The sequence below is a fragment of the Oncorhynchus keta genome, chromosome 13 (genome assembly GCF_023373465.1).
Source record: "Oncorhynchus keta strain PuntledgeMale-10-30-2019 chromosome 13, Oket_V2, whole genome shotgun sequence".
Classification (NCBI taxonomy): domain Eukaryota; kingdom Metazoa; phylum Chordata; class Actinopteri; order Salmoniformes; family Salmonidae; genus Oncorhynchus; species Oncorhynchus keta.
The window spans coordinates 19,462,300-19,483,766 of NC_068433.1; the positions used below are offsets into that span (position 1 = coordinate 19,462,300).

Genomic DNA, 21,467 nt, shown 5'->3' on the forward strand with positions numbered 1-21,467 from the left:
CAAGGCATTTATATAGGAGTCCAAAAAATATGACAAAGGGCAGGGATGTTTGTGCTGCCTTGTGCTGTTGTCAGGGAGATTGGAGTTGAGTCAGCATGCAGCCTAACTCTACTGCCTTATCAGCATGAATAATACAAGCCATCTGTAAGATGAGCCCTCATTATTGGGTGGCCACACACCAGAGAAAACACACACACAAACGCTCACATACAAATAACACACACACCCACAGGCACACAGAACACATTGCACCCCACCCCCTCCCTGCACACACACACACAAATACACACACACCAGCCTCTCTTTAGGACAAAAATCACAATAGGGTTCCCTTACAGGCAGTGGCTTGGCCACCCCAATGTGAACCATGCCAATGTTGGCCCCCTTCAGTGCCTGGACGGCTTCCTCCAGACTGGCGTTGTCCAGATTGGTGCTGTTGACGAACATGAGCCGATCGCCTGGCAAAAGCCTGCCATCCCGTTCGGCAACTCCTTCTGGCACCAGAGATCGAATCACGATCACTGTCTTGGCCGGATCCATTGGGTCCTATTACAAGATCTGTGTCAGTGAAGTCAATGGACGCAGTCGACAGAAAATCTTATACAGTAAGGACTAAAATCTGTTATGTACTTTCAGTTGGAGGATTTGTTTATTCTGAATGTTCTGTATATCAGGTGTTCAAAACTAAGAGTAAGCAATTTAGTTTAAAAAATACAGCGCATTACAGTGTAATGAGTCAATTATGCTATTTGTTGAACTTCATTTCCCAGAGGGCAAAGGTCCTAAAGCTCACATGACCACTTCCTCCCAAAGTAAGAAGACAGAAACGACCTACAACAACAACTAATTGATGTGAATGATAAGTAAATAAGTAAATTCTATAATTTGGGAAAATCACACTTGACGAGCAAGCGGGATTGGGTAGATTACTTTCTAAATGTAATCCATTACAATTACTAGGTACCTGTCCAAAATTGTAATCAGTAACGTAACTTTGGTATTACTTTCAGTTACTTTTAGATTACTTTCACCTTAAGAGCCATTAGAAGAAGACACAAATGTATATTTCCAATTGAATGACATCTATTGCAGGATAAATCAATGTTAGAGTTTACATAGCTTGCCATAAACGGACGTTACATTTTACTTTATGGGATGGTTATGTGGGCTTCTTCTAACTGATCCTTTTTTACTACAGATAACAACACGATTAGGCTATATCTTTACATTAAAAACCAAAGTCGGTCAGATTTCCGGCAATTACAATTCATCATTTATTACCCCTTGATCTTCAAAAATAGGACTTGGAAATATGGGATTATAGATGAGCCAAATTGTTATTAGCCAACTCGGATGTTTATGATTTTGTTGTCATAGAGGACTGATTGGGCTCATTGTTTCGAGAAATACTGCGCTCATAGACTGGTATGCTTTGGGCACTACTGAAGAGTGAAACATGTGTGCCATAGGTTCCATTTGCTATAGGCCTATTGTTAAAATAGTTTGTTGGAAACACTTTGAATTCTCTATCATTTGCAGCAGTTTAAGTATACCAAAAGGGGCACAAGTTTGAGGATGTGTCCGTTAGGCCTATGGACATAGGTTTTTGAATCAGCGCGAATTAGATTGAGAAATAAAAGCCCCACAGTATGGAGCACAATACCATGGAGGAGTTGGGGAAAAAAAGTTTATTCCAAAGGATGGGATCGGCACTATGCAGCTGTTGCAAGAGTTGTTTTTCACTGGCTGTACACTGGTCGCAAAAACAATGCTTGATAGGCAGCTTAACTTCTTCAATTCAACCATTATTGGGTTAAAATACTAATTTCACCTACATTTGTGAACAGCCATCCACAACAACCACAATCCATAAGGCAAAAATAGCTTAATGAGAGCAGCAGTGTGATTCACATCAATGCGCTATGTAGATATCAATAATATCCGTTTCGCCCGTAGGCTACATCATTTATACGCAAACATCCTTTTTTAATTTAAAAGTAATCATCTATTTTTTTCAAAAGTATCTGTCATCTGATTACAATATTGTTGCTGTTAACGTAATGGATTACAGTTCGTTTTTTGTGTAATCGTTTACATATAACCGATTACATGTAATCTGTTACTCCCCAATCCTGCTAGCAAGTATAATTCCCATGACAATCATTCCCAGAATTCCCATTCAGAATTCCCACCTGGTAGTCCAAGATGCTGAATCCCAGTCCACTCTCTCCCTTCTCCAGCTCGATGTCCTGTATTTCCGTCTCCCACATGGCCAAAGGAGCTCCCAGAGTCTCCTCCGTCACATTTTCCCTTGTTGCCGCCCCCTCGGAACCTCCGGGAACCAGGAAACTGCTGAGGTCTCCCTGTATCTACAGAGATATATCCTCAATATCATCCCTGCGCACGCATTCCTGACTCACTCCGAGCCCATAGGCCCCTAGTTCTCCGCTAGTTTAATTTTTGTACGTTTTTTTGGCAGCACATCAAAGGGAATCTTTGGATGCTAGGCAGCAGAAGTGCTGTACAGAACACTGTTTACTGTGAGCTACTGTATGTCCAGCAGCCACCATTTTATGAAGGGCTTTCTGGCTTTCATTCAGTTTTTAATCACTTCCTGAACAATTAATTTGCTGAAATTACTGAATTATATGGCTGAAAACAGAGTTGTCCCCAACCATGCAAGTTAGATTGCATTATGTGGAGCAATATTATGCAATGCAATGACTATAATAGTAACTCAAAAATTGACCGTTTAAAAAATATGTACCAATGGTGATGTCAATAGCATATACTATAAATGGATATTGTACATGTTTTGTGTATCAAGTGTAGGGAAATTACCTTAATTTTAGGTTCAGTGGAAAATTCATCCAACTCTGTTTGGCCAGAATCCCTGTCACTCTGAAGGAGAGGGATGGGCCTAAAGCAGGCCATGTAGACACAGACAGGAAGCTCCTTCAGAATCCTCACCACTTCCTTGTGGGTCTCACCAATCAGGGATATTCCATTGACCTGGATGGAGAGGGGTGGACGCAAACATCCAATGGTCAACACTCATATTGAGTCAGGCTGGGATTCATACGTTGACAACAAAGTCAAGTCAAGGTATTGGAGTTGTCTTCACAAAGCCCTGACCTGAATCATGTCATGACTGTCCTGACCAGGTCAGGTTACAGGAGACCATAACCCTACAGATGATCTCTCAACAGAGGAGGAGAGATCTAGGGGTCTGAAGATATAGGGGTTTTATGACCCCTCAAGCCCCTGGTAAATCTCAGGCCACAGATAAATTCCTTTGTCCTGTTACTCTGAAGAACCAGCCTCAGAACATTAAATATGAAATAAAGGGACTTTGGAACAATGGTTTCCGTCAGCCACAATGGTGGTCATGACGATAGATGGAATATGAAAATGTATGTCATTTTTGTTTTGTTATTAAAGGTTAATAGATTATTACGTTATTACGAAAACATTGTAATGTGAAGAGTTTTCCTAGTATATGTTTGATGTTTATATATTGTATGTTGTCTGGAAAATGTCCAGATCAAAGGGAATGTTTTGCTAAAGATGAAATTTTAAGTTAGTTGTCTAAAATTGGATTTGAGTAAAATCTAGACCTTGCCTCGTTAACTTGGTACGCCCAGAGAATTGCCCTAAAGGCAGTTACGCCCACTTCTGACCCAAGGGTATAAAACCTGTGAGTATAGAATTTACAGACAAGACTACATGACCCACGCTGCAGCCAAGGTCTAAAAAGTCAACGAACCCAGAACACAACACAAGTTTGAAGACAAAAAAATCATTTTCTACCCAAGCTACGGATGAGTAGCTGTGTCTAAGCGGGTGAATTCAAGTCGAACCACCTAGCCTCCATCTCCCATCGAATCGTGGTATCTACACTGTTTCATTCCCACGCTGTGAGCTCTGAGCTACAGAGCTGTCTGTCCTCAGAAGACCCCTTCCAGAGCGAGGGTGAGGGAACAGACTCCTAAGCCAAAAGGACACGGACATCGGAAGGACGATCAGAGAGGTGCGCAGGAGAAGTGTGTCATCGAGCAGCCGTCCCTTGAACGGTCCACGCAGAGAATCCTCGGAGGTCTACCCCACGTAATTACATCATTATATTCTGACCCATAAGAGCGGCAGTTTGGGGCAAGGCTAGGGTTAGAATAAGCATAGCTGACAAATTCACCCAAATGTATATTTCTCTCGTGTACTTTCTATTTTTCTCTCTCTTTGAAATCCCCATTTTGGGTAACAAGCGCCATAGTGTGTTGGCCCATTATACTAAGTTCTAATCAATAGCCTATAATGTGTTTTGTCTATGTGTATCTTTAATCATCATTAAACTTTTTAGTAAATAAATATTCAACTAAGATTGGTGTGGTACGAACTCATTGGTGAGACCCGGGTCCGTGCAGATTCACGGGCTATACGACATTCAGAGCGAGATTGTAAGAGGTAACTGGTTAATTAGCGACTATTGTAAAATCGATATTCTGATATTCTTTGAGTTAATTTGGGAAATAGAAACTCAATAAAAACTAGTTTTCCCATGGTGCCCCAGGTTAATGAGTTAATAATTGCTTGATTCAGTTAATCACGCAATTACAAACTATTAATCATTCGATGAACAACGTCACGACAATCCTATAGAGAATTTTTGGGCAGAACTGAAAAAGCGTGTGCGAGCAAGTAGGCCTACAAACCTGACTTAGTCACACCAGCTCTGTCTGGAGGAATAAGCCAAAATTCACCCAACTTATTGCGGGAAGCTTGTGGAAGGCTACCCGAAACGTTTGACGCAAGTTAAACAATTTAAAGGCAATGCTACCAAATACTAATTGAGTGTATGTAAACTTCTGACCCACTGGGAATACGATGAAAGAAATAAAAGCTGAAATAAATCATTCTCTCTACTATTATTCTGACATGTCACATTCTTAAAATAAAGTGGTGATCCTAACTGACCTAAGACAGGGAATTTTTACTAGGATTAATTGTCAGGAATTGTGAAAAACTGAGTTTAAATGGATTTGGCTAAGGTGTATGTAAAATTCAACTGTATGTCACTCCCGTTTGTTCCTTCCCCTGGCATCATTGTTTCTGTTTCAGTTTCCTGACTGTGCATTGTTTGTATTTCTTGTTTAATAAATTTGTTTATTAAATTATGCACTCCCTGAACTTTCTTCCCGACTCCAAGTGCACATCGTTACAGCAGTAAGTAAGTTCTAGGCTAACTGTTGTTCACCAGGGGTGTATTCATTTTGCCAATTCAATAAGCTATTGGCGGTGTCCCTTACCTCGAGCAGTTCATCCCCACTGATGAGTTTCCCACAGCGGCCCACTGGCCCCTCGGGCAGGACAGAGCGGATGTAGTGGTGCCCGTTGTTGGCCTCCAGACTGATGCCCAGACCACTGCTCTCACTGAACTTCTCCACCTGGGCAATCTGGCACAACAGTTGGATACAACTCAGTTGGCATGAAAATAAAACTTTTTTCCTCCAGAAAATCCCGCTTTCACACATTTATTTCAATTTTCCTTTCACAGTCAGCATTACATTTACATAGTGTGGCATTATGGTCGGTGAGTTTTTTTTATGACCAATGTTTTGACATTTTCCAAATGATGACAAATACAACAGTGTTTTTATTCTGCAAACAGTGCATGTCCATCCATAAAATGCCACAATAATGTCTATAAAACAGGAAAAAATAGAACTACAATATGTATAATTATGTAGAGACAAACTGGGCTTGGGTGAATGTTTTTTCTGTTTACTAACCACTACTTTGTTGCTGGGGCCGAGCGTCTCCTGCCACTTCTTCATCAGCTCCAACTCTTCATCTTCTGTTAACTTTGCTTCTTAAAAACAGCAATATAATATGGACTTAAATAGAATATGAAGCTTAACTTACATTCAGCCAACTGCCGTGTCCCACATGATTACAACGAAATGACTCATACTGTTATCTTAGCTCCTTAAAACACAGAAAAATAATACGAACCTAATTAAAACGTAACTATGAAACCAACAGACAGTCACACTCCATGACAGTCGTGAAGAGGGCACGACTAAACCTATTCCCCCTCAGGAAAATTTGGCATGGGTGCTCAGATCCCCAAAAGGTTCTACAGCCGCATCATCGAGAGCATCCTGACTGGTTGCATCATTGCCTGGTATGGCAACTGCTCGGCCTCCGACCGCAAGGCACTACAGAGGGTAGTGCGAACGGCCCAGGACATCACTGGGGCCAAGCTTCCTGCCATCCCGGACCTCTATACCAGGCGGTGTCAGAGGAAGGCCCTAAAAATTGTTAATGACTCCAGCCACCCTAGTCATAGATTGTTCTCTCTGCTACTGCACGGCAAGCTGTACTGGAGTGCCAAGTCTAGGTCCAAGAGGCTTCTAAACAGCTTCTATCCCCAAGTCATACGACTCCTGAACATCTAATCAAATGGCAACTCGGACTATTTACATTGCCCCCCCTCCTCTTTTACACCACTGCTACTCTGTTGTTATCATCTATGCATAGTCATTTTAATAACTCTACCTACATGTACATATTACCTCAACGAACCAGCACATTGACTCTGTATATAGTCTCGCTATTGTTATTTTACCGCTGCTCTCTAATTACTTGTTACTTTTATTTCTTATTCTTATCCGTATTTTTTAAACTGCATTGTTGGTTAGGGGCTTGTAAGTAAGCATTTCACTGTCAGGTTTACACCTGTTGTTTTCGGCGCATGTGACTAATACAATTTGATTACAGTACATTCAGCCACTGCTACGTTCCATCTGATTTCGACTAAATTACTCACAGCAAGCGGAAGGCTACAGTTAGACAACTCCAAACACACTACTTGAAAGAGTACTTTAAGAATCACTTCAAAGGCATCGTTCATCTGCCCTTTTATGCAATAAAAACAACATACCCTTATCCTCTACATGCACAGTCTATAGTTCATCTGTAGATGCTCAACAAACTATCAGCAGAAGAAAGTTGAATTACAATAGGAAAAACATCTATAGACATTCATTGATAGTTTGTTGAGCATCTACAGATGGACTATCCGAATAAAAGGCTACTGAAAATCTCTTGAAATACACAGTAGCCTAAAACCAATCATCGCGACAGTAGCATATTTTAAAACAGATTGCGATCCATTATCTCTACCACTGTACTTAGTAAAGGATCCCAGATAACAGGGGGGTGGATTGACTTACCGTCTCTGGTGTTCTTAGTTAACTGATCCTTCACAGTGGAGTCATCCGATTCCCCACTCAATGCCTGGTACTGTTTCTCACCTGCACCGGAGTACACAATACAAACAAGTTAATACACACATACACACACACAACACACTTGTAGAGCTCTTGGTTAAGTCATCTTGCTCCCAGCCCGAAACATGATGGCTATGATGTTATGGGTTGTGCATTGTGTCTTGTATGGTTAATAAACACATATACACACACACACACACACACTCACAGACACACACCGCAGAAACATGTGTAGAAGTCTGCTTTAGTTCCTCCTGGTTCCAGCTTTGAACATGCTAGCTGTGTCATTAAGGGTTGTGTTGTTATTGGCAGTATGCGTGAGTCTGCGTAAGCCTGTGTGTGTGTGTGTGTGTGTGTGTGTGTGTGTGTGTGTGTGTGTGTGTGTGTGTGTGTGTGTGTGTGTGTGTGCGTGCGCATGCACGTGTGTGTATGTGTTGTAATGCATTTTCCTACGCCTACGGTTCTTATGACGCTGGCCCAATTACAGGCTAAATGAGTTCAGGGTTTCCAAAGCAGGGTGGAGGGCGCTGCCTTCTAAATCTGGAGCTGTGGTTGTGGTGAGAGGGTTTAAGTAGAAGTCCCTTTCCCATCCTAACACAGATGGAAGCCATTCAAGTAGGACATTGTTGTGGTATGTGTACTGTCGTCAAGTGGCCACAGCCCTGCAGCGTCACCAGGGATGTGATCAGGGGTTGTATGTATGAAGCTTCTCAGAATATATGTGTATATGTCAATGATCTGGTCTTCCCTGTCCATGTAACCTTAATCATTGTCATCTAAAAGGCAAAACTGATCCTAAATCAGCACTCTGAGACATTTGATGCATACGGCACCAGGACGACATGGAAATCAGGTATATATGGGGGAATTTTGTCTAGGGGATAGGTCCATTTCAATCATGTATGAATGAAGGATAATGTCAGAGTACGATCTCCTGTGCCCTTGAGCAAGGCAGTTAACCCTAATAGCTCCTGTAAGTCACTCTGGATAAGAGTGTCTGCTAAATGACTAACGTAAATGTATATGGAATAAAAATGTGTTTTGCTTGACTATAGACTACTGTTATAGGAGGTATTTGTGACTGTTAATCAAAGATGCAGTTGCCATGGTCAGGATCATTAGAGCACGCCACGGAAAACATTTAAAGCACTTTGTGAATGTTGTTTTGTTATTGGACAAATACAGGTAGTCTCGAGCTGACGTTTAGTCGACTGGTCGATTGTTTGGTCGACCGAGATTTCTTTAATCGAGCAGTCAGTTGCAAAAAAATGTTTTCATGGTGCACCAGACACCTGTCTGATTCCCGCCTGTCTGAGTTGACTAAAACCCATTGCGGAGGCCATGGGGATGGCACAGTCCATCACTCTAAGACATGTGCTACTGAAATTGTATTTGGTTATATTATGTAAGAACAATGGCGCAACATTAATACAAATAATATTAGTTCATAACAAATGCGCTTTCTCCGGCATTGGACAGCGGTCGCTGTCCGCAGTTCAAAAACATCAGTGCGCTGTTGAATTGCCGCCCTTTCCTAGACCATGTTGCTATGTGCATAATAGCAAAGTTAACCGGCATATTGATGTTGAGAACGATAAGAAATAAGACAGATCCTGCTTCTGTTCCCTGTTTGAGTGTTTGGTTAATAGCCTACTGATTCCGTGAGCTCCAAGCCTCACGCAACCACAACATGTCGGAATAAAGTCATTTCCCAAATGCTGCTGTTTTTAACTTGTGCTATTGCTGAAATAAAGTCTTTACACTTTTTTGTTTGTTAGAAAAGCCTCAGAAATGGCTGTAATTATGATGCAGCTTCAGCATCACAGACTGTGCGATAAACACTATTGATGTTCTGTGGTGGTTGCTGCAGCAGGGAGGAGAGCTGTAAAAAATATATATAAATAACACAGCGCACACAGCGTAGCGAGTCTGAGCCGGGCCCAGCACAATCCAATCAATTTTGGTAGGACTCCACCTAAAGTAATTTGTGTTTCTTCATTATTTCATCAAACAGCGTGCTTAAAGCATCAGACAAGCTCAGTGCATATAGCTGATTTTTCATTAAAACACATAAGGTGTGTCTCTATATGGAACAATACACATTTACAAATTTTGACCAATCAATTGGTCGAAAGAACAGACAACTCTTGGTCGACCAAGATTTTTTGGGGTCGGGGACAGCCCTAAGGTAGTCTCTCCCTGTTTCAGTCCATTTTCTTCCATTCCGTGCCTAATGAACACGGCCCACGCCCTTTGTCCACTGGTACCTTGAGCGGTGGTGTCCACAACATCTGTTCTCTCCAGTGTGGGGTCTCGGCCCCCTGGGGTTGGTGGAAGTACAATCACACTGGGCACCACAGCGGGTGGGATGTCCTCTGGACGGAAGCCACTTCTGACCAGCTTCAGGTGAACCGTCTGGCCCGTGTGTCTCAGCACCTCCACGGCCTGCTGGTTGGTGTAGCCCTGGATATTCATCCCGTCCACCTGCAGGCGGCGATCATTCATGTAAAGATTATTGATACATCATAGAGTTGGATAGAGGGCTCTTCTTTGCATCTTTGCCATTATGGCTCCTGTGCCATTATGGCTTCTGTGCCAGCATGGTCATTGTCATTGAGGGCTTTGTCCATGCTAAAACAGACTTTGTGCCACATGAGCCATCTATCCAAGTCAATAGGACAGCACACAAACAGGCAGGCAAGCACACAGACACGTACACACCCATACACACAGGCTGCCACACAGGCAGACACACACCCATACACACAGGCAGACACACACCCATACACACAGGCAGACACACAGGCAGACACACATTAATGATCGCAACCAACAGACAAACATACATCACAAATAGAAAACAAATCATGATTGAAGATTTGCTCATGCTTCAAATCAGGGTGTAACCCAGAAAGGGTATTGTATTCATTGTAATTGGTCAATTTAGCGTGATGATTGGAACAGCGTCTCAATACCCATTCAAGAAACAACACTTAAAATAATAGCTCTCCACTGGAGCTAAATTATTCAAATGTGGGGCCTTACTCCTCCACACATTATCTAAATCAGTGGTTCCCAAACTTTTTATAGTCCCGTACCCCTTCAAACATTCAACCTCCAGCTGCATACCCCCTCTAGCACCAGGGTCAGCGCACTCTCAAATGTTGTTTTTTGAGCTTGAGTTCATTTGCACACAAAAAAAATCATACAATAATGGAAAGACCTGTGTGTTGTCCTTGTTAATGCAGACAGAGAGGAGAACCAAATTCTTAATAATTGCCTCATTTTGTCCCGCACATTGAATATAGTTGCAGACTGCCTGTAATCCTAGATTCAGATCATTCAGGCAAGAAAAAACATCACCCAGATAGGCCAGTCGTGTGAGAAACTCATCATCATGCAGGCGGTAAGACAAGTGAAAATTATGGTCAGAAAACTTGAAGCTCGTCTCTCAATTTAAAAAAACGTATCAATACGTTGTCCCTTGATAACCAGCGCACTTCTGTATGTTGCAAAAGTGTTACATGGTCGCTGCCCATATCATTGCATAATGCAGAAAATACACGAGAGTTCAGGGGCCTTGCTTTAACAAAGTTAACCATTTTCACTGTAGTGTCCAAAATGTCTTCCCGGGCATTCCCTTGGCAGCAAGAGCCTCTCAGTGGATGCTGCAGTGTACCCAAGTGGCATTGGGAGCAACTGCTTGCACGCACGTTACCACTCCACTATGTCTCCCTGCCACGGATTTTGCGCCATCAGTAGAGATACCAACATGAGCAGCAGCTACGTTTGGCTACATACGGACCGTTAGTGGAATTCCCACAAGAGAGTAACGGTTCGTGTGATTGGATGTTAATTATTTGACTAGGTTACCTGTCTTTGACATTGTGTTGTTATTTCGCTGAACACTAGATGGTTTAGTTACATTTTTGGCAGTGAAACGAGGCTACTTAGCCGAGAAAAAAAACTCACCCAAATGTATAACTCTGTTGGAAAATATAAATGGACTGTTTGAAAATGTGATTTTATGTGAATCACAATTTTATTTGGCGTACCCCCGACGGCATTGCGCATACCCCAGTTTGGGAATACCTGATCTAAATAGATAAAGCTCCAAATGATCCAAAATGAGAGATACCCCTGCACACTTTATTTTATACTTTGGAATGGAATTCAAATGTACATTTCATATTATTCAAAAAGTTGAGGATTGTGGCCTGGGGTGGTCTAGCATTTAGGGCTGCTGCCTTCAGCACACAGAAACGGTGTTGGCATAGGTTTGAATCCTGACTACTGCACAACCTCTATCTTTCCCCACAGTCAACTTCTCTCTCTCTATCTGTTCAATAAAGTCAGAACTCTATCTGTTCAATAAAGTCAGAACTCTATCTGTTCAACAAAGTCTGAAATCTCTCTGTCTGTTCAATAAAGTCAGAAAGGTCCGTAAACATATATAAAATAGACACTTACGGCTATGATCTGGTCCCCAACATGGATGCGGCCATCTTGCTCTACTGCACTGTCTTTAGTTATACTTTTCACGAAAATACCAGAGGGCTCTGAAAATAGACACAATGACAATGTGTGGATAACATTCATAAAACAAGCAGAATCCTTTATACAGTACAAGAGACATCCTTTAACTGAATCTGCAGTAAATAAAACAAAAGTCCATTAAACAGCACTGCCAAATCCTACCGGAATTTTTGTCCCCCACATAGCCGGCGATAGTGATTCCCAGACCCTGGGCGTTCTTGGTCAGCCCGACGTCGAACGATTCAGCCTCCTCTTCCTCATAGCCCTGTGAAGAAACAGAGGAAGAGTGAGTCAGCTTCTACATTCTACAAAACGGCCTACAGAGAGCACAGTAGAGGGGGCGAGTCGCGGGGGCCAATTGTTACCAATTTACCAACAAGCATTCCTCACCTATGTATTCACACTGTCAGCCAGATGAGTTGTTATTTATTCTATGAATCAAGCAACAAGGTTATGGAGACTGAATATACTGTCTAGTTTGGGAGAGTGAGTCATGGTACTCATTCATATGTTGATAAGGGTAAAGGCTAATACTGCTTGATAATGGACAGCGAATTCCAGTTCTAAGCCTTTTGGAAAATGATGACTTCTGAGGCCAAGTCACAGATGATGTCACGTGTCACAAATTATACTCACTGGATCCCTGAGACGAATAGAGATGGAGGAAAAAAGAGACAGAACCATGGGCCCTCTATGGTGGACAGTGTCATATGTAAATATACTCTTTTTATTCAACTAACCTAATAAAACCACCCCAACCAGCGACCCATCCACGCCTCTGCTGTACAAAGAACACGTGCGTGTCATACCTGTTGCTCTGTGACAGTGGGCAACGCCATTGGGACGATGGAGGTCTCCTCTGGAGGGCCTCTGGTGATGACCAGCTTCACTCTGTTACCACACTGCCTCAGGACCTGGAACAATCACAATACAATTGATATCAGCATTACACATTAAACAGTGTACTTTGTCCCTGATGGCTATACTGGAAAGAACTACAGACAAATTAGGACAAAGGGGATACAATTTAGAAGTTTTTGTCTCATTATCAGTAGTCAATTCGATTCAAGACTGAAACCAGTCTTAGTACCTGAGCCACCTGCTCACTGCCCATGCCATAAAGGTCAGTGTCCCCAATCGTGAGGATGTGGTCCCCACTGTGCAGACGCCCATCCTAAGGACAAAGTACAGTAGGAAAGTCATTGGTTATTACTACTAGGTATGTCTTCCAAAAACCAAGCTTTCTGCTTTCACACCCTTAAATACCAATGTGTGGTGCACCCATCACATTTAAGTCACCTGATCAGCGATGCCTCCAGGCAGGATGGTTTTGACAATGACACCGGTGTTCTTTCCTCCCACAATGCCAAAGCCCAGGCCTGTCCCGTCGTTGACCAGCTCGATGGTCTCCACATGATTCCAGTGGGCCTAAGGAGGGACACAGAGAGTGAGGATCCGATATGGACCTCAAAACATTAATTCCAGGATGCATACTATAATATAGGGTGTAACCCTCAGGGCAAAAGAGAGGTTGACCGCAAGGAGAACAACAAGGACTAATGAATAGGAAATGAAGCAACATCATTCCAGAAACCACCTGCACGGATGTAAAGAAAACTACCCAGAACAGGGTTCAATAAAGATACGCTCTTTAGTCCCTTTGCTCTACTAGGAACTAAAATGAATAAGTTAAAGAGATTCTCCGGCACTATTGTATACTTTTTAGCCAGTAGTTCTGGCTCACGACGTCGTGCTCACAACCCAAAAGTGGTCCCCGAACATTGCGTACTACGTCACATATGTGCAGATATGTGCACCACGTCATTGCCCTCTCTCTCTAGCTCTGCTGTGTGTGCATCACGTGCCTCTTGCTAGCTGTCACTCAAGTGGTGAGAGGCTGAAGCTCATTGGTTGAACTCAAATTGTTAAGAGGATGGCCCACACGGGGGACAATTCATGGGAAATGGCTTAGCAGAGCTTCCAGAAACACAGTCCCTTTCAAAAGAGCGATTTCGTTTGAGGTAAGACAGTAATTTTCCTCGTAGATTATGCATGTATGAACTACACATTGACACATCCAGCCAAAAATGGGAGGTTTAAAAAAAAATGTAGTAGTCGACAAAGCATGTCTAAGTAAGTGCTCAAGGACAGAATTTGAATATTGTGGTGTGTGTGTGTTCCCCAGTGAGCTAACATTATACAACTGTCTGTTTATGAGGGGTGGATTTGTTTCTGTTTGTTCCTCATCACACTAGAGTGGTCATGCATGACAGTAGCTTCCCTGGGAATGTGGGACACCATAGTGTGTGTACAGAATGTGAATGTGTTCATTTTTGTGCATATGTACAGAATGTGAGTGTGTTCATGTTTGTGTGTTTATGTGTGTGTATGCTTCCACAGGCCTCTGTGTGTGCATTCTCCTCACCGCACTGGAGTAGGCAGACAGGGTGCTTGCAGCGGAGGGCGTGCGGGACACCACGGGGCTGGCCAGCTGAGGGATGGGTCCTCTGGCCACAGTAAGCTGCACACGCTCAGACGCTCTCTGCAGGATGCCTATGGCCTGCTGGTGGGTCACTGTCTGGTCCAGGGGCTGACCGTCTATGGCCAAGATCTGGTCTGTCTCCTTCAGATTCCCATCGCTGTGGGAACAGGATGATGCTCATTGATTTGTTTATTATTTATGTTGGTAAACTGCATTGAGATAAAACAGGTATTTTGTGAGGGAAACATGTAATGTACTCTAGTCAAACATAGTTCATGAGGATGTGGCCTCAGTGTAACAAAGTCCATTCTTGAATAGTTGATTGTGAACAGCTGATTTTCTGATGGGCAAGAAAGTCTTAGAACTGTGAATAATCTCCCTGTATAAATAAGACGCAGTTCGAAAAAGACATGGGTCAGTAGTCACCAACTATGGTTTTGGGGAGATACTAACAAACTAGATAATCAACTATTGACCTAGTGGCCAAAACTGGGGGGAAAATGGGCCAAAACGGGGTTTCTGTTTATAATGACATCATTTCAACCAGATCTATCCGCTGGGGATGACCCTTATTAACTTTCCCATACCAGTGGGCCACGCTCCCGGGCTGGATCTCCTGGACGAAGATGCCCAGCTCCCCGCGGTTCTCACTCCTCAGACCAACCACGCTGAAGCCTAGGCCCCCAGACAGCGGCTTCACCAGCTCCATGTGTGTCACGTAGCGCCCCTAGACACAAACACACAAACACACGGGCGCACACACTCAGCATTAGCACTCCCCTTACCCCCTCTCACAACAGCATCAAAGACATACTCTCTCCTCTGAAGTCTATTTGAAGTCACTCAAGAGTGTGTAGTGTAGCGTGCACTTGTCTTGGAATGTCTTTGAATATTTAGCTAGCTTGACTGTGAGTGTAGCCAGCCTTGCTTGTGATTATCAAGAGATATTTCTGGATATATTTCTACAGAAATAGTGCCAACCGCCAGCATTTGTGCAAAAGTCAAGTCAGATTAGAAACAAAAACTTTATTACGAAATATGTGCCTCTTAATAATTGCAGCCTCGAGAAAATATACAGTGCTGTGAAAAAGTATTTTTGATACCGAATGTTATCAGATCTTCAACCAAAACCTAATATTAGATAAAGGGAACCTGAGTGAACAAATAACACCACAATTACATACATATTTCATTTATTTAATGAACAAAGTTATACAACACCCAATGCCCCTGTGTGAAAAATGAATTGCCCCCTTATACTCAATAACTGGTTGTGCCACCTTTAGCTGCAATGACTGCAACTTAACACTTCCTGTAGTTGTTGATCAGTCTCTTAAGTTGCTGTGGAGGAATTTTGGCCCACTCTTCCATGCAGAACTGCTGTAACTCAGCGACATTTGTGGGTTTTCAAGCATGAACTGATCGTTTCAAGTCCTGCCACAACATCTCAATTGGGATTAGGTCTGGACTTGTCCATTCCAAATTGTTTATTTTCAGCCCTTTTCACATAGACTTGATTGTGTGTTTTGGATCATTGTCTTGCTGCTTGACCCAGCTGCACTTCAACTTTAGCTCACAGACGGATGGCCTGACATTCTCCTGTAGTAATATCTGATATAGTGTAGGTCCTGGACGACTTGTCGCCCAAAAAGTTATACTTTTGAATCATCTGTCCATAGAACATTCTTCCAAGAGTCTTGATGATCATCCAGGTGCTTCCAGGTGCTTTTTGGCAAACTTGAGTGAACGTTTTGGATGACAAGTGTCTCATTATGCCTGGTGAAAACCAAACACTACATTCCACAGTAAGAACCTCATGGTCGTGTGATGGTTTGGGATGCTTTGCTGCCTCAGGACCTGGATGACTTGCCTTAATAGAAGGAACCATGAATTCTGTTCGGTGTCAGAGGATTCTACGGGAGAATGTCAGTCTGTGAGCTGAAGCTGAAGCGCAGCTGGATTATGCAGCAAAACAATGATCCGAAACACACAATAAAGTCTACAGGAAAATGTCTAAAAAGCAACAAAATTGAAGTTTTGGAGTGGTTATGCTAGGCATACACTTCACGACTTCTGAAATCTAAACATCTTGGACGTGCTCACATTTTCCGGTTTCCTTTTCCCCAAATCGTTCATTCCATCCATCCTTAGCCCCAAGACGTGGGTGCTCACATTACACGTTTATTCCCTAGTTGATCCTGCCCTGCGTTGGTTGTCGTAAGGAAAAAAATGCCGACATGCAAACAGCGAGCTGGTTTATAAGTGTGCACATTATTATGTGCAGAAACATTTAAAAAAGAGACTGAGGCACAGAATATGGACCCACAAATGGTTTGGCAGACCAATACAATATGGACTTATATTCTACAAAGGGAATTGGATGTGAAAAATTTTAATATTAAAAAGGAAGCTGCATTCTCTCCACAGCGCCACCAATCTGTCTTCCAATACCTCGGTCCACACGGTGCGTGTTGGGTCACTAGTTACCACATCCACAAAGTCATAATTATGGCTAAACCCCACCTATTTCTAAAATGTATCTTCTTAAAATCTGATTTCTAATCTAACCTTAACCACACTGCAAACCTTGTCTAAATTTAAATTAAATCAAGATTTTTATGATAAAGCCAATTTTGACTCTGTGGCTGTGGCAACTAGTGACAACCTGCGTGTTGTTGTTGCATTTTCTCTTCTCCATCATTGTTTTGGTCTCACATGCAAAGTGCTCACTGGCTTTTGGCAGTAGTCCTTGTCCAATCGCGCGGTAGGACTGCTAATACTACAAGATGCAAAACCAAAATGTCCGAAAATTATCTGGACCTCCGACAGGAGTCTGGAGAACGGTACAGTCCATCCTTGATCCACTCAAACTACGCGAGTCCCGACATACTCATCCTAGACCAAGCTCATAGGAGTCTGGGATGGCAAAAATGTGGCAAATTTGTGACGAAATCATGTAGTGTATGCCCAGCATTACAGCATTGGGTCAGTAACTGAAAAGTTGCTGGTTCGAATACCAGAGCGGACAAGGTGAAAAATCTGTCGATGTGCCCTTGAACAAGCCACTTAACCCTAATTTACTCCAGGGGCACTGTACTACTAAAACAACACATTTCACCGCACCTATCTGGTGTACGTGACAATACAACACATTTTTTGGTTTTCTTTACCTGAGCCATGGAGCGAATGATGTGCTCAAACTCCTCAGGAGATGGCTTCCCATTGATCTGTGTACCAGTGGAGGATTCTGGGTAGGCAGGATGGCTGCCATTGGCATGGGCTGTTGTGTAGCATTCACTCAGGTCATCGCCAAATGTTGCTGTGACACCACCCTGAAACCATTCATAGAAATACAGTCAACAAGGGATGCATTCGAGACCGCAGGGTTGTGCAACCTGATACATGCAATCTTGAACTGTGTGAATTCTGTAAACTGTAAATTCTGTATGAAAAACATCAGCTGCTAAAAACTGTGGCTGTAATAGTTTGAATTTGTGGCAGTTGTTTGATTATCACACACTGTAACCAAGTGACAGAAGGAAATATACATCTAGCCAGAAACAGACTTAATCCACAAAATTACAGTTCTATTTTGGGATATATCAACTAGGGTTGCAAAGGGTCGGAAACGTTCCGGTAAATTTCCAGAATTCTTCCGGAAATTTTCCATAGGAAGTTAAGCACTGGAATTTGGGGAATTTTGCTTAAATTGATTAAGAAAAAGTTAGCATATAACAGTGAAGCTTTTTTTGTGGGATACATAAGATGCAATTCTAGATATTGTGGCATATTTAGGTTAAACTATCCAAAATTCAATGGAATTGCAACCCTCTGCATGCACAGTGCATTCTTCCATCACATGTGCAGTGCGCTCTTCCATCACATGTACAGCTGATTCTGAAGATCTTGCACACTAATGAGATGCTATTGAGCCCACTCTACTACCCTGTCTGAGCCAAGGACTACATGCTTTCTGGTAAATTTTGATTACAATACTGGGTGGGGTGAATATTTTATATGACATACATGATTTTTTTGTTAACTAGTAAATAGTAGCCTACAGCAAAGTATGTTTAAATTATTTCTAACTTGTTAACAATTTCTGCTAGGTAGTTTTTGCTACCATGTGGGTTTTACCTTGCTTAAGCCTTCTAACTGAGGACTATTAATTCACCTGTTTCCATACATGTTTCAATTTAAAATATTTATCATACAAAGGAGTTGTTTAATCTAACTGCTTACTAACTATTTATTTGTACATGGAATTGTATTTGGGGTTTTTGGCCATTTTTTCCCTAATCTTTACAGGAAGATGCCACGGGCACTATCTGATGTGTGAAGCCATTTCATTGCAGCTAACGTTGAAGGAAAAGCTGTGTACATTTGCAAATACTGTGCTAAATCATATGTGAAGAATGCAACAAAGATTCAGGATCATCTTGCCAAGTGCATGAAGTTCACTCAGCGCTCACAACAAGCAACCTCTGACAAAAGTCCCTCTACTTCTATTTGAGGTGAAAATGATGAATCAGACACCTTATCGATAGCAACAGCTCATGGTCCTCCTGGAATCAGAAGTTTTTGTTGACTCAATGCGTAGTCAGACAAATGCTGATGAATGTCTTGATCGAGTTATGTATGCAACTGGTTCACCTCTGATGCTCACAGGCAATGTGTATTGGAAGAGATTTCTGAATGTTCTTCGCCCAGCATACACCTCTCCAACCAGACATGTTTTATCTACTCATTTTCTGGATGCTGAGTTCAACAGAGTTCAAGTGAAGGTCAAGCAAATCATAGAGAAAGCAGCCTGTACTGCAATCATCTCTGATGGGTGGTCGAATGTTCGTGGGCAAGGAATAATTAACTACATCATCTTCACCCCTCAACTAGTATTCTACAAGAGCACAGACACGAGGGACAACAGACACAGTCTCTACATTGCAAATGAGCTGAAGGCAGTCATCAATGACCTTGGACCACAGAAGGTATTTGCACTGGTGACAGACAATGCTGTGCACATGAAGGCTGCTTGGTCTAAAAAGTGGAGGAGTCCTACCCTCACATCACACCCATGGCTGTTCTGCTCATGCATTGAATCTGCTCCTGAAGGACATCATGGCACGGACAAAAATGGATACACTCTACAAGAGAAGCAAGGAAATGGTTAGGTATGTGAAGGGTCATCAAGTTAGAGCAGCAATCTACCTCACCAAGCAAAGTGAGAAGAATACGAGCACCACATTGAAACTGCCCAGCAACACCCATTGGGGTGGTGTTCATCATGTTTGACAGTCTCCTGGAGGGGAAGGAGTCTCTCCAAGAAAGTCTGACCCAAGTCTCTCCCCATCAAGAGGATCCTCCTGGGTGATGTATTTTGAGAGAGAGTGGTAAGCAGCCTGCCCACTTTACTTTTGCTCCAAGCAGAAGAAACTGCAGTTCTGAAATACATCAAAAAACATGAAGACTTCTGCCTGAAGCCCATACACACTGTAGCGTACATGTTGGACCCCAAGTATGCAGGCAAGAGCATCCTGTCTGGTACAGAGATCAACAGGGCATATGGTGTCATCACTACCGTGTCTCGCCACCTTGGCCTGGATGAGGGCAAGGTTCTTGGCAGTCTGGTGAAGTACACTTCCAAGCAAGGGCTTTGGGGTGGAGATGCAATATGGCAGTCGTGCCAACATATCTCATCAGCCACCTGGTGGAAGGGGCTTTGTGGATCTGAGGCTCTTTCCCCTGTTGCCTCCATCATCCTCCAAATCCCACCAACATCAGCCGCCTCAGAGCGCAACTGGTCCTTGTTTGGGAACACACACGCAACAGGCTGACCAATACAAGGGTTGAAAATTTGGTGGCCACCCGGGCAAATTTGAGGCCTTTTGAGCCATCCTCAACAAGGTTGGAAAGTGACAATGAAGATGGGGCCTCAGAGTCTGATGTTCAAGAGGTGAACATTGAGGAGGTCCAGGGAGAAGACATGAAGCCTGAGAGGAAGACAACCAAAGATTTAGTTTCTAGACTATCATTTTACAGATGTATGTTGAAAAGGTTTTTGGAAAATGTGATGGATCATTGGGGATCATTCGATATTCCCTTTCTTTTGTTGCTCAGTGAAATCATCCCATGTGAAGAGTCAACTCATTTAATTAAAGTTAAATTCGTAACTAAATAATTTTTTTACATTTCTATTGGAAGGATTTAATCATTTGCAATTAAGTCTACTTATGAAATGAAGGTAAAAGGTTTCTGTTTCTGTCTCCATATGATAGGGTAAATATATACAATGCAAAAAACATCTACGTTAAACTGGTATTAATATTAATCTGCATATTTTTCCGTTAATTCACATATATTCCCGTTAATTCACATATATTTCCGTAAATTCCCACGGAAAGTTCCCACTGAATATTCCCAAAATGTGCAACCGTAATATCAACACAAACCATGTTTACATGTCACATTCTGTTACATGCATTGCATTGAGTAGAACTAATGTCCAAAATATCCTAAATGAGGCTACACAAGCTGATCCAATCAAGTTCTAACCAAAAACCTGCCATCCCTGCTGTTAAAATAAACAGAGGCTAATTTTGTGAATTCCCTAAATCTAACTAAGTCTAGGAGCCTAGGAGTGTCAGAGGCGGGCCAGCTCGTTACCCAACCATGATTAGCTGGATCTATAGTAGTCTAATCCTTCAGGGATAATAGCTTTTTAGCTGATCCAACAATGACTCTGCTTCCAATGCAATATTTCCATCAAAGCCATCTGGATGCCTTGATATGCTATTCGTTAAAGGGGCTGCAACCACTGTGTTTCTGTGACTAATGGATTATATGAATTAGACACTGTGTAAAACCCTATTTTTGAATATCATTTGCTTGTTGGCTCTAATGTTTGCTCATGATGAGTTTGAATGTGATCCACAAGGACTAGCGATATATAGCTAACACTTCATAAGCACTTTGTTTGAAATATAGCATCCTCAGTTGCCCTTTTGAACTTGTAATTGTGTGCTTAGCATATTGAAGAAGCATTGTTGACACACTAGCTGACATATCATCCAGCCAGTTACCTATGTAGTGAGGTTTTAGCCTTTGTAAACAGAAAAACCCTGTAATCTAGGCTAAGTTAGCATAGAGCCCAAGTTGCTGTC

At 42.4% G+C, this 21,467-nt stretch overlaps 1 protein-coding gene across 5 annotated transcripts in view; it reads right to left on the reverse strand.

The window, feature by feature from the left end:
• LOC118392709 (multiple PDZ domain protein-like) overlaps positions 1-21,467 on the reverse strand; it is a 69,226-nt gene that overhangs the window by 41,407 nt on the left and 6,352 nt on the right. For all 5 annotated transcript variants that reach the window (XM_052459519.1, XM_052459518.1, XM_052459516.1 and 2 more), the window contains exons 4-18: positions 17,478-17,639; positions 14,895-15,034; positions 14,251-14,464; positions 13,125-13,253; positions 12,916-12,999; positions 12,635-12,739; positions 11,988-12,090; positions 11,760-11,848; positions 9,557-9,773; positions 7,233-7,313; positions 5,787-5,866; positions 5,304-5,450; positions 2,842-3,012; positions 2,193-2,369; positions 337-546 (exon numbers count right to left, since the gene is read on the reverse strand). In XM_052459519.1, the coding sequence (XP_052315479.1) occupies positions 337-546; positions 2,193-2,369; positions 2,842-3,012; positions 5,304-5,450; positions 5,787-5,866; positions 7,233-7,313; positions 9,557-9,773; positions 11,760-11,848; positions 11,988-12,090; positions 12,635-12,739; positions 12,916-12,999; positions 13,125-13,253; positions 14,251-14,464; positions 14,895-15,034; positions 17,478-17,639 (2,109 nt within the window). The remainder of the gene's footprint in view (positions 1-336; positions 547-2,192; positions 2,370-2,841; positions 3,013-5,303; positions 5,451-5,786; positions 5,867-7,232; positions 7,314-9,556; positions 9,774-11,759; positions 11,849-11,987; positions 12,091-12,634; positions 12,740-12,915; positions 13,000-13,124; positions 13,254-14,250; positions 14,465-14,894; positions 15,035-17,477; positions 17,640-21,467) is intronic.